Source organism: Pan paniscus, chromosome 19 (assembly GCF_029289425.2).
Source record: "Pan paniscus chromosome 19, NHGRI_mPanPan1-v2.0_pri, whole genome shotgun sequence".
NCBI lineage: Eukaryota > Metazoa > Chordata > Mammalia > Primates > Hominidae > Pan > Pan paniscus.
The window spans coordinates 54,028,647-54,043,624 of record NC_073268.2 but is presented as its reverse complement, the minus strand read 5'-3'; the positions used below and the strand labels follow the sequence as shown (position 1 = coordinate 54,043,624).

General features: G+C 58.2%; 2 protein-coding genes across 2 annotated transcripts in view; one reads left to right on the top strand and one right to left on the bottom strand.

Annotated features, from left to right (window-relative positions):
- Positions 1 to 3,760, top strand: part of FAM83G (family with sequence similarity 83 member G) — a 36,008-nt gene extending 32,248 nt beyond the window's left edge. Inside the window, exon 6 of the mRNA XM_034942274.3 lies at positions 810 to 3,760. Within this exon, the coding sequence (XP_034798165.1) occupies positions 810 to 1,199 (390 nt within the window). The 3' untranslated portion in view covers positions 1,200 to 3,760. The remainder of the gene's footprint in view (positions 1 to 809) is intronic.
- Positions 1 to 14,978, bottom strand: part of SLC5A10 (solute carrier family 5 member 10) — a 71,673-nt gene that overhangs the window by 51,341 nt on the left and 5,354 nt on the right. The window contains exons 2-8 of the mRNA XM_003805040.6: positions 13,809 to 13,880; positions 13,327 to 13,431; positions 12,902 to 12,961; positions 11,949 to 12,053; positions 3,393 to 3,498; positions 3,128 to 3,208; positions 1,340 to 1,545 (exon numbers count right to left, since the gene is read on the bottom strand). Coding sequence (XP_003805088.1) covers positions 1,340 to 1,545; positions 3,128 to 3,208; positions 3,393 to 3,498; positions 11,949 to 12,053; positions 12,902 to 12,961; positions 13,327 to 13,431; positions 13,809 to 13,880 — 735 coding nt within the window. The remainder of the gene's footprint in view (positions 1 to 1,339; positions 1,546 to 3,127; positions 3,209 to 3,392; positions 3,499 to 11,948; positions 12,054 to 12,901; positions 12,962 to 13,326; positions 13,432 to 13,808; positions 13,881 to 14,978) is intronic.

The following is a 14,978-nucleotide window of genomic DNA, read 5'->3' as shown; positions in this document are numbered from 1 at the left end:
CCAGGGAGGGTCTCTGGGCAGATACTGATGGAGCCCGTGCTGCTTGGGAGAGGAAGAGCAGAGTCGGGAACCACGGAAAAGTCACTCCACTCTGGGTTCAGATCCAGCTCTGTCTCTGGCCTCAGTGCTCTGGCCTATGAATGGAGCTGGTCGGGCCTACTCCCAGGGTAGGCCACGTGGGAAAGGCTTGTGTGAGCGCTGTGATCGTTCATTCCACAGAGGCTGGCTGTGGCTGCCTTGTCCTATGGTGGACCCCTGGGGCTGGGTCCAGAGGCATGGACAATGGTGGGGCCTGTGCCCACTGCTTCACAGGCCTTTTCCCACCCACATGCTCCCTGGAGCTGCCCACGGCCTTTGGGACAAGCAAAGCAAGGGCACCATCTGCTTCTGCCCAGAGACAGGAAGCAGCTCATCTGAGGTCACCTGGAGGGCTGGTGACAGGGTCTTGAGGGCAGGGCCAGAGTCACCCCCTGCACTCAACAGAAACTGCTGCATTGCCTCCAACAACCCCATTCAGCCCATTTCCAACCACGTCCCAGGCCTGTGTCGGAATAGAGGAGGCTGGGGGGGTGAGCTGGGAGGAAGCTGCCTTGCTACACCCACAAAGGGCAGGATTATTCCCATATTACAGACAGGGGAACTGAGGCATCGAGTGACTAAACTAACTGGTCTAGGCCCACTCCCTGGTGAATGGCAGAGCCAGGAGGCGAACCCGGGCCTGCTGGCTCCTGTGTGCCTGAGCAGGGTCCTGTGCTGGGGCGGGGTTGGCCCTTCTTGCTCAGCCTCACTCTCTGCTCTCTCTCTCCCAGGGCCAGCAGTTTCATCATCACAGGGTCCCTGCCTCAGGGACTAGGGATAAAGACGGCTTCCCAGGACCCCCTAGGTACCGCTCTGCTGCTGACAGCGTCCAGAGCTCTACCAGAAACGCTGGCCCAGCCGTGGCTGGCCCCCACCACTGGCAGGCCAAGGGAGGCCAGGTACCCCGCCTGCTTCCGGATCCCGGCAGCCCAAGACTGGCCCAAAATGCCCGCCCCCTGACCGATGGCAGGGCCACCGAGGAGCATCCGAGTCCCTTCGGAATCCCATACTCCAAACTGTCTCAGTCGAAGCACCTAAAGGCCAGGACGGGCGGTAGCCAGTGGGCCTCCTCCGATTCTAAACGGAGGGCTCAAGCCCCCCGGGACCGCAAAGACCCCTAGCAGCATGTCCCAGCCTGGAGCCACACCTTCTGAGGCCCCAGCCCAGACTCATGATGCGGAGGGCAGACAGGCCGCCTGGGCCTACCAGAGCCCACTGGGACGGCAGGAAGGTGGGATGGGCGGGAGACGTTGGCACTCACCTGGTCGGTGCACCAGTACCAGGTGGCCATGATGGTCAGGCCAAAGGTCATCCCGGTCCACGGCAGGTCCCCTGTGTGGGGGTCTCGAAACATGTGCATGGCGTCTGTACGTGGCAGGTGGCAGGTGGTGTTGGCAATGGTCCTGGAGGGAATGGCCTGGGCATAGGCTGCCTCCAGCTGCCCGTAACCACCGATCTGGTCAAAAGCTGGAGGGGTCAGGGTGGAACAGGGACAGTTCGGTGGTTGCAGGGCCCTGACTCCCTGGGCTCCCCCTGCCTTCATCTCACAAGAAACTTCCTGATGCATCAAACTTGAGTTTTTTCCACCTCATCTTTCCCAGTGTTTGGAAAGGTGTGAGGGTAGAGGGTTTTTTTTTTTTAAGGTGTATTTGAATGACTATTTTATTTGTATTTAAAATAATACTATTAAGTAAGCATTTTGCACATGGGCACCCCAGTGTCCCGCTGGCCCAGCAGGAGTCACTGTTGGCCTCTGGACACTCATCGGCCTTGGGCAGGTGGTTCTCAGCCAGGTTTCCGATTGTCGATTCAAGGAAGCAAAAGTAATTTTTCTTGACATTTGAGGACCTTCCTGAGGCTTCTAAAGTGTTCATCCTGATCACCTGAAGGGTGTGATTTTAGCAGAGCTGAGAGTGGCTGGTGGTGACGTGGCCCCCTGAGGCACAGAGAAGAGGGAGACAGGTCCAGAGAGGGATGGGGCCTCCACCAAGACCATATAGACCATCTGGCGGGCTCAAACCGGGGCTTTTTCCTCTCCAGTCCAAAACACCTCACTGTTCCTGTCTACCTCGGGGTCAGGGCCCGGCATGGCCAAGCCCTGGCCCATCTGTGTCTGTGTCACTCCCCTCCCTTCCAGACTGGGCCTGGCTGCTGGGATCCTTCTCATGCGGTGGGTCCCAGGGACACTAGAGCCCCTGGTCTGAGAGGGAGAAGCCTGGATGTAGGAAAACCCATTTCCACCCCAGGCCCTACTTCCTAGCCTTTTCCAAGTGGGACATGGAAGAGGCAGCCTGCTGCCTGGATGCTGGTCTCCCCAGCATCACTGTTCCCATGGAGCTCAAGTCAGGCTCTGTATTCAGACCGAGGGTTTGTGTGAGGCTCAGAGCAAATGAACAAGTGCCATTCAAGGGTTAGAAACTGCTCAGCCACAGGGTCCCAGTGTCTGAGTCTGGAAGAGTCTTTAGAGATTTGTTCACTCTCTGAGGGATCCTCCTGGCTCTGCTTACATACTTCCAGGGACGGTGAGCTCACACTCTCTCCGGGCAGCCCTGTGAGTTTCCTATCTGTTCCAGACTAGTATCGCCAATCTCTCCCAGCTCTCTTCTTTCCTCCCTGGCCTTTGTCCTGCAGGAGGTAGCATCACCTCTTGGCATTTTGTACATGCTTTTAAACAATTGGAGGAGCTGCCCAGGCAGTTTTATGGCCTCCTGGTTGTGTGCCTTCACACCCGCCTACAGCCCCACCTCACCATCAAGCGCTGAGCCAATGCGGGTGTGGCTGGCCCTGAGTTCCTGAGTCAGCTCCTTGCCAGGGCCAGAGCTGGTAACAGCGGGGCAGCAGGGTGGGCAGCCTCTACCAGCCAGGGCAGTCCCTGAGGGGCCAGCAGGGGGGCTGACTGCCTAGTGGCTCAACCTCCTGAACCCACCCACTCCCAGCGATGCTACCCAGAACCCCAACAGCATGAATCCTGCACAGTGCTGGGCAGTGCCAGACTCCAAAGGGCTCGCTGTGGGGACAGCCCCGCCATGGCCACAGACTCTGTCCTCACCTTTGATTGTCAGGATGACAGCCCCCACCACCATGATGAGCGTCTGCAGGGCGTCCGTGTAGATTACAGCAGCCAGGCCCCCTGCCAGTGGAAGCAAGGTTGCTGGAGGGGGCCCTGGCCCCAGGGAGGAGGGACACGGGGAGGAACTTCTGGGGCTCCTGCTGGGGCCACTTCCTGGGCTGCTCCCTCGGGCCTGTAGGGGGAGGTGGCCTTCTGACCCCTTTACACATCCCCTGGGTGGACCTCCCTGCTGCAGGCACCATACCTGCGATGGTGTACAGGGCTGTGATGCCGAGCGTGAGGATGGTGGAGAGGTAGAAGTTCCAGCCCAGGCAGATGTGCACAAACAGAGCCCCCGCGTACAGGTCCAGCTGCGGAGGGAGAGAGCCTTGTGTGGGGCTGTTATTCCCAGGGCTCCAGCAAGCCACTCCCTGGGTGACCTCGGGCAAGGCCCTCTCTGGGCCTCGGTGGCCTGTGGATAAGGAGGGGAGACCCCCCTCGCCTGCCTGCCTGCATCACAGGGCCATTGTGAGGTTGGGGGAAGACCTGGCCGTGGAGCTACAAGCTTGTGCGGATGTCAGGGGACATTACTGTTGCTAATAAAGTCCAAAGTGGCCAATGCCTTTCCCAAAAGCAGTGTTGTTATTGAATCTGGCCCCTTCCCGAGGGGATAAAAGGCAGAGCCCTGTCCCTTCGGTTCCCAAGGGCACCTTGATGAGTTTGTGAGGAGTCTGTGAAGACCAGTAGGCCTCAGGAAAAGTGTGTGCTGGGCAGACCAGGAAACAGAGGGGCAGCCTTGCTTCCTGCCCCCACCCCCCAGTGGGTTTGGAACTGAAGCCGAGAGTGGCTCAGAGGCTGGGTCTCAGGCTGAAGCTGGTCTCCACACTGACTGGACACAGCCCCTGCCCTCCCAGAACCGGTGGCTGCTCCTCCTAAAGGCAGGAGCGCTAGCCTGGAGGCCAACCTCTGCCTGGCATGGGCCTCAAAGACCAGAATCCCACCCTCTACCTGGCAGTGGGGGCCCAGTGAGAGGAAGGGCAGGACCCTGTTCTCTGGGACATGGGCTAGTAACAGGCTTCACCTTGCCCCACCCCTGAGTTCCTAAACCTACCATTCTGCTTTAACTCAGGAGAGGCGAGATGACCCAACACACAGCCTCAGGGGCCAGGAGCTTCCTGAGAAGGCTGGGGCCCTGTGCTTCCTAGTGTGGGGACACATCTGCACGAGGCCCAGGAAGTGCAGGCCCCAGGCCCCTTTGAGCTCCCCCAGGCAGGGATCCCTGCCTCCTGGGGTCTGACACAGGGCCCAGGCAGGATGGGATCTGGCTCCAAAGCCTGTGCTTCCTGTACCTCTCCCTCCAGGCGCCTCTCTCAACCTGTCTTAGAGAGACCAGCCAGTTTGGAAACTAGCCAGGGGCTTTCAGGAGAACCCCGGCTCTGGTCCTTATCTTTGGCTGTGTGTGTGTGTGTATAGGAAGGGCAGGTAGTTCAGGGGAAGGTGTGGTGGGGGGTGGGGGCGGGATCTGCCTCCAGCCCAAGTAGAGAAGCGCAGAGGTGCTGAATATCAGAGCAGGATGGACTCTTCAAGTCCTGCCCCATCAGACTAGAGGATAAACTGAGGCCCCAGGAAGGGAAAGGACTTCCCCAAAATCAGCCCCTGGTAGGTATCAGAGATTGGAGTTACCAGGAGAGGGAAGGCCGAGAGGGAGCAGGAGGCTTCCAGAAGGCCCACCACAGCAGCCTGCAAGCTTCTGCCCTACAGTCACTGCTCCAGACTCCTGCTGGACCCTGGCTGTCTCTGGACAGAACCTGGGTCTGTGTGCCCGGTCTTTGGCTCTGGCCACGCCAGACACATGGCCCTTCATCCCATGCCCAGCACTTAGCTGCCTCTGAGTCTTTGCTCACCGGCTCACCAGATTCCCTCTGCCCTGGAACATCCCAGCCTCTGCTTCTCATCTTTCAAAACACAGCCGTGCCAGCCCCTCTGCTCCTCGAGTACATTGTTCATTCGCCCTCCCTCCTGCCTCCCTCCTTCCTGCCCTTCCTTCCACGGTGGCAGGCCCCAAAGACTGAAGAGAAGTCCCGCAGGTGCAGGAACGGCAGGAGCAAGGGTGTGGGGTGGGCCTTTCACTGCTATCTCCCCTATAGACTGGACACTACATGGCATCCAGTGAAGGTTTGCTGCTGTTGCTAGAGGCCCAGTAGGTGTGCGGTTGCCTGCAACTCCCAAGCAGCCCCCGGGTGAGGAATTCAGACATCACTTAGCCCTATCCAACCCCTCCTGCAGCCCGAGCACTCTTCTCTGTGGGCCGGGGCAAGCGTCAGCCTGACAGATGCCAAGAGCTACACAGCCCTGGCTCTGTGCCCCTGGTCTGCCATGTCCCAGCCACATGGCTTTGAGCAGGCCACTTCATCCCCTGAACCTCAGTGCCCCTGATCTGTGCCATGTGGAAGTGGGTGTGGAGCACACAGAGCCAGCCACCCAGCTCCTCCACCCTGCCGGCACCCTGCAGCCCTTCCACCCCCTCACCCTGGCACGGGATGCTCCCTGGGACTGTCTGAGATAGCCAGCTCTCCTCTGTGCCTCCCTCCCCAGTGACCCAGGAGCAACCGCAGAGTGTTTTTTTTTTTTTTTTTTTTTTGAGACGGAGTCTTGCTCTATCAATCACCCAGGCTGGAGTGCAGTGGCGCGATCTCGGCTCACTGCAACTTCCACCTCCCAGGTTCAAGTGATTCTCCTGCCTCAGCCTCCTGAGTAGCTGGGATTACAGGTGTGTGCCATCACGCCCGGCTAATTTTGTACATGGTTTCACCATGTTGGCCAGGCTGGTCTCAAACTCCTGACCTCAGGTGATCCACCCACCTCGGCCTCCCAAAGTGTTGGGATTACAGGCGTGAGCCACCGCACCCGGCCCAGAGTCTATTCCAACTCCTAGAAGGCACAGATGGGGAGGTCAAGGCCCAAATTGCAGAGGAACTCGCCCATGGAGGCAAAACTCTGGGAACAAAATCAACAAGACTGCACCAGGGAACAGCATCCCCGAGGAAGGGCCATTCCCAGGGCACAGGCTGAACCAGGACCTTACTCCAGGCTGCCACCCATGGGGCCGGAGCAACTGGTCCACCCCCAGCTCAGCAGCCTGATCCAGGCTGCTGTCCAGAGGTGCCCGCCTGCTCCTGTGATGTGGCCCCACATTCACCCTGCACAAACTGTCCTTTCCACTTCCCTGCTCCTTCCTCCCCATGCAGGACCCCCACGATTCCTCCCTTCATCTTGTACCCAGAAACCCTGCCAGTCCTTCATGGCCCTGGTTGTCCTCCAGGACGCCCTGCTGACTTGCCACTTTTGACAGGTGACAAATGTGCGTGTGTGCCACACGGCGCCCTGATGTCTTTCAGGTCTCCCCCAGTGCTGCTCATAGCATCCTACCAGGTGGGTGTGGTAATCCACTCCACTCCACAGTGGGGGGCACCTGGGCATGGAGAAGTGAAATGACTTTGTCAAAGTCCCACCGTCCTAAGAGGTGGGCCCCAAGGACGTGCCCTTCCTGCTGGCTGACCCTGGGGCCTGTGAGGTCCTGGGGAGGAACCTCATGGCAGGGGACCTCCCAGAGAGCACACACTGTTGGCAGCAAGCCACTCCTCTCCTGGCACCATGTAGCCACCACTGGGGGCTTGCAAGGGCGGGAGCCCAGTACACAGGGAGGGAGCAAGGCTGAGAGAGGACACGTGGGCCATGTGGTGCAGGATGGGACTGATCTGGTGGGCTCTGCACAGCTTAGACCCCCAAGCTCCCCACGTATATGAAGGAGCCTCACTCCATCTCCCAGCCGATGGAAACCATTCACTCCAGGGCGTGTCTGAGGCTGAAGGAGGCTGGGAACCGGCCCTGGTACTCTGGCTGCCCGGCCTGGGCCCTTGCCCTGCCCGCTCTCGGCCACCTTCCCACATGGAACTTATATCTCCCATCCTTCGTGGGACAGCAGAGAAGCTGGGTGGGCTCTGCACTGACACTAGGAGTTGACTGTGATTTCTCCCAAATCTTTTTGGTGTCCTCTGCCCCTGAGCCTTGCCCATTTCCATGGAGGCCATCACCGTCCTCCGGGGCTCCCCTTTGCCACACTCCCCGCCTCTGACCCACCGGCCGCTGCTATGGATTCCCTCTCCAAAACACACACCCACTCCCCAAAACCTCTGCTGCCCCCACCCTGGGCCCGATCCCCTTGCAAGCCCCTCACCGGTCCCTCCTGCATTTGGCTTGTGCAAGGAAGATCTGGGGCTCTGCATTTCCTCTTTTTTTTTTTTTTTAAAAAAAACCTCTGCCTCCTGGGTTCAAGCGATTTTCCTGCCTCAGCCTTCTGAGTAGCTGGGATTACAGGTGTGTGTCACCATGCCTGGCTAATTTTTTGTATTTTTAGTAGAAACAGGGTTTAACCGTGTTGGCCAGGCTGGTCTCGAACTCCTGACCTCAGGTGATCCACCCGCCTCGGCCTCCCAAATTGCTGGGATTACAGGTGTGAGCCACTGCACCCGGTCAGGTTCTGCATTTCTACCATTCCAGGAATAAGGTGCACCCCCGCCCGGCAGAGGCCCTGCCCAGAGGCTCTGCGTGGTCCCCACTGCCTCTCCGCTCTTGGTCATTGCTGCCCCTCCATATCCCTAGGCACCCCCAGCCCCATGAGCTTCCCACTCCTGGACTTGCCAAGCTCTTGCCCTGTGGCTGCAAGGCTGGCATTTCCACCCCAGACCGCCCTGTCTCCAGTGAGCCCACTCCCTGCTCCTGTCTCCCCATTTCTGTCCCCCCTTCACCGTGTTTGCTTCTTTTATCACACTTTTACCATTTCTTATGATTTCCTTGGTCTGTTTCCTTACCCCCTGTCTAGAAAGCATCTATGGGTGTGGGGGGCTCACCCAGGGCCTGGCACACAGTAGGTGCACAGTAAGTAGGTGATTTCCATAGGGCAGGGAGTGGCAGCCCAGAACCCGCAGGCCAGGCCCAGTGATGGGCATATTGTCTGCAGGCACTTTCGGGTCCCAGGGGCAGAGTTGAGGAGTGAGGACAGAGACTGGGTGGCCTGTGAAGCTGAAAATATTTACTCTCAGGCCTTTCGCAGAAAAAACGAGCTGACCCCTGGCATAGATTCTCTCACCTAGACCCACGAGGCATGCGGGCAGCCCTGGGGATGTGCCAGTGAGCAAGGGAACCAACGGAGCACACAGCCAGCAGGTGTTCCAAGTCCATGGGGGTAGAGAGAGGAAGGGGGCTGGCCTGCGGGGATGGGGGTGAAGATGGAGAGAGTGGAAAGGCTTGAGGGACATGAGGGAGCCACGTGGATATCCAGGCAGAAGGTTCCAGGCAGAGGCCACAGCAAATGCAAAGGCCCTGAGGCAGGACCATGCCTGGTGTGTTCATGGAAGCGCAGAGGCCAGTGTGGCTGGAGCGGGTGGGGGCAACAGGGCGAGGGAGGGGTGAGGTCAGTGAGGGCGCAAAGCGACCCCCGTGGAGGACCTTTACTGCAAGTGGCATGGGGCATCGTGCCCAGTTCCAGAGGTTAAATGACTGGCTAGAGCCCCACAATGATGGAGCTGGGCTTGGGTCCATGCGTCTGAGGATCAGGGTGGTGATTCTCCATGCCCTGCCATCGCGGGTCCTCCTGTGGGCCAGTGCCCCTGCCTGAGGGATGGCAGCAGGCACCCTAAGATCTCTGTCCACATGGGCAGTGGCTGGGATGGGTGCTGGATGCGCAGACATGTGAGGCATTCCCGGGGCACAGCCCAGTGAGGTCAGGGCCTCTGGGGACCGCCTGGGCGCGTGCACTTCAAACAGCCAGGGTAGCCCCAGTCCTCTCGCAGCCAAGCCCAGCAATTAGCATTCCTCAAGCTTCGCCCTCTGCTTCATCCAGGCAGCCCCAGCGTTGGTTCTGAAGCCCAGCCTTGATGTGAGGGGGTGCTCCCTGTTTTATAGTTGGGTAAACTGAATCACCCCCATCACAAAGTGGAGTTTGAAAGGCCACATCCTGGCTGCTTCAGGGCAGCAGGGCTGAGGTTGGGCCTCTTGTGGTGGGAGGCACAGGCCTGGGTTCTAACAGTAGTCCCTGCCTGACTCGCTGGGACCTGGACCTCAGTGTGTCATCTGTAAACTCGGAGAGCTGGACAAGATTGTTTCTAAGGTCCTCCCGCTTCACTGAACTCTTCCCTCTGCCTTTTGTTCTTTTTATTTTTGGAGAGTCAGCTCACTGTAACCTCCATCTCCCCAGTTCAAGTAATTCTCCTGCCTCAGCCTCCTGAGTAGCTACAGGCGCATGCCACCACATTTGGCTAATTTTTTTGTATTTTAGTAGAGATGGAGTTTCACCGTGTTGCCTAGGCTGGTTTTGAACTCCTGAGCTCAGGCAATCCGCCTGCCTCAGCCTCCCAAAGTGCTAGGATTATAGGCATGAGCCACCACGCCGGCCCCCTCTGCCTTTCTAGAAGTTCTGCCCAAGCCATCCACTTTCAGGACTCTCCGAGTGTGAGGTATAAGCTCTACTGCAGAGAAGCCAGCAGGGTGAAACAGGGCGGGGAGAACCCTGTGCCCATGGCTCAGTCTCCCTCCCTCACCAGACCTACCTGGGGCCTCCTCACAAGCCTGGCCTCCTCTTGTCTCTCTCACCTCCAGTCCACCCTCTGGAAGATTCCAGAGAGCACAAAGTACAAACACGACCATGTCACTGTCCCACTTAAACACCACCCCGGCTCCTAAACACCACCCCCCTGGTCCTAAACACCACCCCCCTGCTCCTAAACACCACCCCGGCTCCTAAACACCACCCCGGCTCCTAAACACCACCCCGGCTCCACCTGGGCACCTTGGGCACTTCAACCTCTTACAATCAGACCTCCCTCGCCTCATCTCTCACTGCAGGCCAGACCCTGAAAACTGGCAGCCGAGAGGCAAATGTGGCACACGGGCCTGTTCTGTGTCAATCCTGGGGCACGTTCTCTGGTTTGCCTTTGTCCCCACCACTGCCTATTACTCACTCCCAGCTTCTCTCCACGCTGTTCTTTATCTGGCCCCAGAAGTGTCTGACTTAGTGACTCCTAGAGTCTAAGCCTCCAGCCCCGACCACCCCCAGACACATCCTGCCTCTTCCCACCTCTCTCTTTGTCATTTGCTCCCATCCCCCATCAGTATCCCTGTCTCCATCAGAGCCCAACTCAAATGCCACCCCCAGCAAGCCCCGCTGTGTCCTCTTCTGAGTTTCATGCCTGTCCCATGCATCCATCTATTCACCACAGTGCGAGCCCCTGGCAGACCAGGGCCAGGTCTTGTTTATTTCTGTATCCCTGGTTTCCAGGGAGGTGGCTGGCATGGGGGTGGCTGGCATGGGGGTGGGGTGGAGATCAAGAAATGTGGGAGAGGAAGGAAGAGTATGAGTGGAAAGCTCTAAACTCAGCCTTAAGGGCAGGCCAAGGCCAAGTCCCTCCGGACTCTAAAGGGCTCCCAGAGAAAGCAAACCTCCTACAGTACGCCAAGGGCATCTGGCGAAGACTGCGGTATGGGGTTTGCTGCTGGCCACTCCTGAGACCTGCCCACACGAAGGATGAGACACTCTGGGAACCTCCTCAGAGTCACCTAGCAACGCCAGTGCAGATAGAGGCCAGGCTGAGGCTGCCGAGGGGATGCCCCAGGAGAGGAGAGGGCGGGTCAGATGCTGCATGAGACCCCCACCAGGGCCCAGTGGGGGCTCTGGATGGACCCTTTAGGGCCCTCTTCCCAGGTAGCCCTGCCCACAGCTCCTGGCTGACCAGCGAGGCCTCTACCTCTCCGGCCTCTGCACCTCCATTCCCTCCACTAAATCGACGCCTCTTCTGGGCTTTCCTAGTCCCAGGACTGAATGAAGAGGGCCCAGGAGGCCATTTGCCTCTGAGGGAAAGCTGGGCCTCACAGAGCACTTCCCGCAGACACAGCAGCCCTCACACGGTGGTCCTGCCCATTGCTATCACCAACTCACAACTCACGGGAGCCCTAGGAGAGAAGGTCTGCCGCCCCTCCTTACAAGGGAGGAGCCCCAGGCACAGGGAGGCTCGGAGGTTGCAGGGGCTAGTGTCAGCTCTCTCAGCCAGAATCAGGCAGCCCCAGGACTCAAGCCCCTTCAGAAGCCTGGGGCTGGATGAAGCTAGCTGCCCCCAGGGACTTGGAGTGAGAGCAGAAGGCCTAGTGTTGCCATGAGGTCACCGGGAGGGTTAGGACAAGCTCTTTCCCTTCTCTGGGCCTTAGTTTCCCTCTCTGTAAAGTCAGGGGCTTGGACAAGATGAGCTCTATGCTTCTCCTGACCCTGACATTCGAGGTGTGCTCCTGCTCTTAATATGCCAGTGGGGCAGGGCCAGGCCCCCAAGGATGGGTGTCAGTGATGGAGCCCACCAGCCTTGGGGTGAGAGGCAGGTCAGCTCAGTGCAGACCAGGTGTGGCTAAGACCACCTGGGCTTTTGGCGCCCCCTAGTGGAAGGTCGTGGCTCACCCAGGTGCCGGCCCCAGAACTGACCTCAGACCGAGAACCGTCCTAGCACCCTGCGTCTAGAACCTGAGGCAAAGCAGAGGTCACCAGGTTGTGTTCTGTCCCTGACTAGGGCTGGCTGCTGAGCCTACACCCCGGGGGCCCTGGACTACCTGTCCAGACTCGCTGCGTGACCCTGGGCAAGTCATTGCCCCTCTCTGGGCCTCAGTTTGCCCAGCTGTTAAATAAGGCAGAGATGAATGAGAAGATGTCAGGTCCACTTGAGGGGCCCACAGATTGGGGATGTTTCCAGGCTATGCCAGCAGGGAGCGGGAGACAGCTCACCGATATCTTGGTGAAGACAGACAGTAGCAGGGACAGGACAGACAGGTACATGCGGATCCGCTGGCCCCCGTAGCGCTTCTGAATGTACTCAGGTAAGGTGACGATCTGGGAAGGCACATGGGTAGGGGCTAAGCATCCTCCAGATGATGCCCAGGGCTCCAGGCAGGGCCTGTCTCAATCACTCTGCCTCTCCCCCCGCCGCAAAGCAGCTGTGAGCCTCTCAAGGGCAAGGCCCAGGCACTGACTCCTTACAGCCCCAGCACCCGGCCTGGAATCCCGGGCTGCTCCGGCTGCGCCCCGAGGGTGTCAGGCAGGGGAGTGGCAGGCTGAGATCCCTAGACTGGCTCTTTAGGGCTGAGACGAGGAACGGATTGGAGGGGCCGTGGCTGGGACAGAGGGACAAGTTTAGAGGCTGTTATGACAAATCCAGGTGCACTATGATGAGGCTGGATGAGGGAGGTGGCTGTGAGGGGCAGAGCTGGGAACAGGCTGAGAGACATCCAGGAAGTGGAGTTGACTGGACTTAGTGGCTGCATGGCCGGGGCTGAAGGAGTGGGCAGAGTCGAGGATGGTGCAGCCAATTGTGCGGCCCAGGTGTGCCATTCAGGTACGCAGCCCAGGGGTACAGCCCAGGTATGCTACCCAGGTGTGTGGGCCAGGTGTGCAAACCAGGTGCATGGCCCAGTTGTGCAGCCTATGTGCCCAGCTGGATGGGACATTATTCCTGAGATGCAGCACTCAGGGCAGTGGAAACCAGCCAACACGGCACCCAGGCTGAGGTCTGAGGGGATCCACCTTAGCAGGTTGATAGAAATATTAGTCGGGCTAATAGCAAACCCAGCCCTAAGAGTTTACCAACTCCTGATGTGAGGTCACGGTGGTCCTGCCCATTACTACCACCAACTTGGACCAAGGCTCAGCCCCCCGGCTGGAGGCCCCATGAGTAGACTCACCTCTGAGGAGATGTAGATGGGCACGAACACCCACGCCAGTGCCAGCAGCACGTACGTGGCCTATGGGGACAGAGACAGGTGAGGACTGCAGGTGCAGCTCCCACAGCTCTGCTCCAGAGACAAAGCAGACATGGCTGGGATGAACCATCTGGAGGCCTGGCTTCCCCCAGCCCCTCCTGACTTGCCATGAGATCCTGGGTGGCTCCTTCCCCTCTCTAGGTCTGGGGCAAGGCCCACAGCTCCCTGCCAGTCGTGCCATCCAGCACCTTGGTATTCTGAAGACACTATTTGGCCCAGGAACAGCACTGCACAGAGCCCACCTGGACATCGGCTGACACCAGCCACTGGGAGCTGTCCCCCTCCAGTGCTGTGACCACACCCTGTGCCCTGGCCCTCCCACAGGCCGCCAGTCCTCCAGGACTCACATTCCACTCGAAGCCTGCCACGGCCAGACCTCCTGCCGCGCCTGAGCCCGCCAGTCCAATGAAGAGGCCAGAGCCCTCGCTGCTGGCGAAGAGGGAGGCTCCAATCTGGAGGAGAGAAAGGGAAACGCATCAGCAGCGGGTTCCCTGCGCCAGCCCCATCCTGGGCTTAATAGCTTCTCCTTCATCCTCACAAACCTAAGTGGGGTCCTAGCCCCACCTCACGGATGAGGAGCCCAGGGTGTGTGTTCTACCCTTAGCTGCACAGCTAAGGAGCGGATGTAAGTTTCAGACTCCACAGCCCCTGCCCCTTACACAATTTCTAGCAGCTCAGCCCTATGCCCCTCACTTGGGGACCTCCTGCCAGCCTCCGGCCTGCTCCACTGAATTGGACTGGCTCAAAGATACAGATGCCAGGTGACCTAGAGATCAGACACAGCCCCACGGACAAAGTGGGGGTGTGTGAGAAGTCAGGGTGCACTCACCGGCCACCACGTCATGTCCCGGCCTGCCAGGAAGTAGCCATTCACTGTGTTCCTGCTGGCCCGACAAGAGGACTGCAAGAGGAGAAAAAAGAGACAGGAGTTGGAAGCCCGCGCACTGCTGGTGGGAAGTAGAATGGGGCTGCTGCTGCGGAAACGGCTTGGCAGCTCCTCAAAAGGTTACGCATAGAATCACCATATGACCCAGAAGTTCCACTCCTAGGTATATGTCCAAAAGAATTGAAAACACACATCCACTCAGAAACTTGTACACGAATGTTCATAGCAGCATTATTCATAATAGCCAAAAGTGAAAACAACCCACATTTCTGTCGACTGATGAGTAAATAAACAAAATGTGGTATATCCTATATAAAGGAATATTATTCAGTCTTCAAAAGGAATGAAGTTCTATTGGGTGCAGTAGCTCATGCCTGTAATCCCAGCACATTGGGAGGCGGAGGTAAGCGGATCACTTGAGCCTAGCAGTTTGAGACCAGACTGGCAACATAGTGAGACCCCAGGTCTACAAAAAATGCAGGGTTTGGTGGCACACACCTGTGGCCCCCGCTACTTAGGACGCTGAGGTGGGAGAATCTCTTGAGCCCAGGAGGTGGATGCTGCAGTGAGCGGTGATTGTGCCACCACACTGCAGCCTGGGCAACAGAGTAAAATCCTGTCTGGAAAAAAACAACAAATATCTTGGGAATGAAGCTCTGATGCATGCCCAACTTGGATGGACCTTGATAACATGACGCTTCATGAACACAGACAGACACAAAAGGCCACGAATTGTATGATTCCATTTATATGAAAAGTCCAGAACAGGCAAATTTATAGAGATAGAAAGCAGATGAGTTGTTGCCAGGGGCTGGGCGGCAGGAAGAACGGTGCTTGACTTTGATGGGGACAGGATGAAAATGTTTTGGAGCTAGCTACAGGTAATGGTTGCACAACATTGCAAATGTACTAAATGCCATGAATTGCACACTTTAAAATGGTTAAAATGGGCTGGCGCGGTGGCTCACGCCTGTAATCCCAGCACTTTGGGAGGCCGAGGTGGGTGGATCACGAGGTCAAGAGATCGAGACCATCCTGGCCAACATAGTGAAACCCTGTCTCTACTAAAAATACAAAAATTAGCTGGGCGTAGTGGCAGGCGCCTGTAGTCCC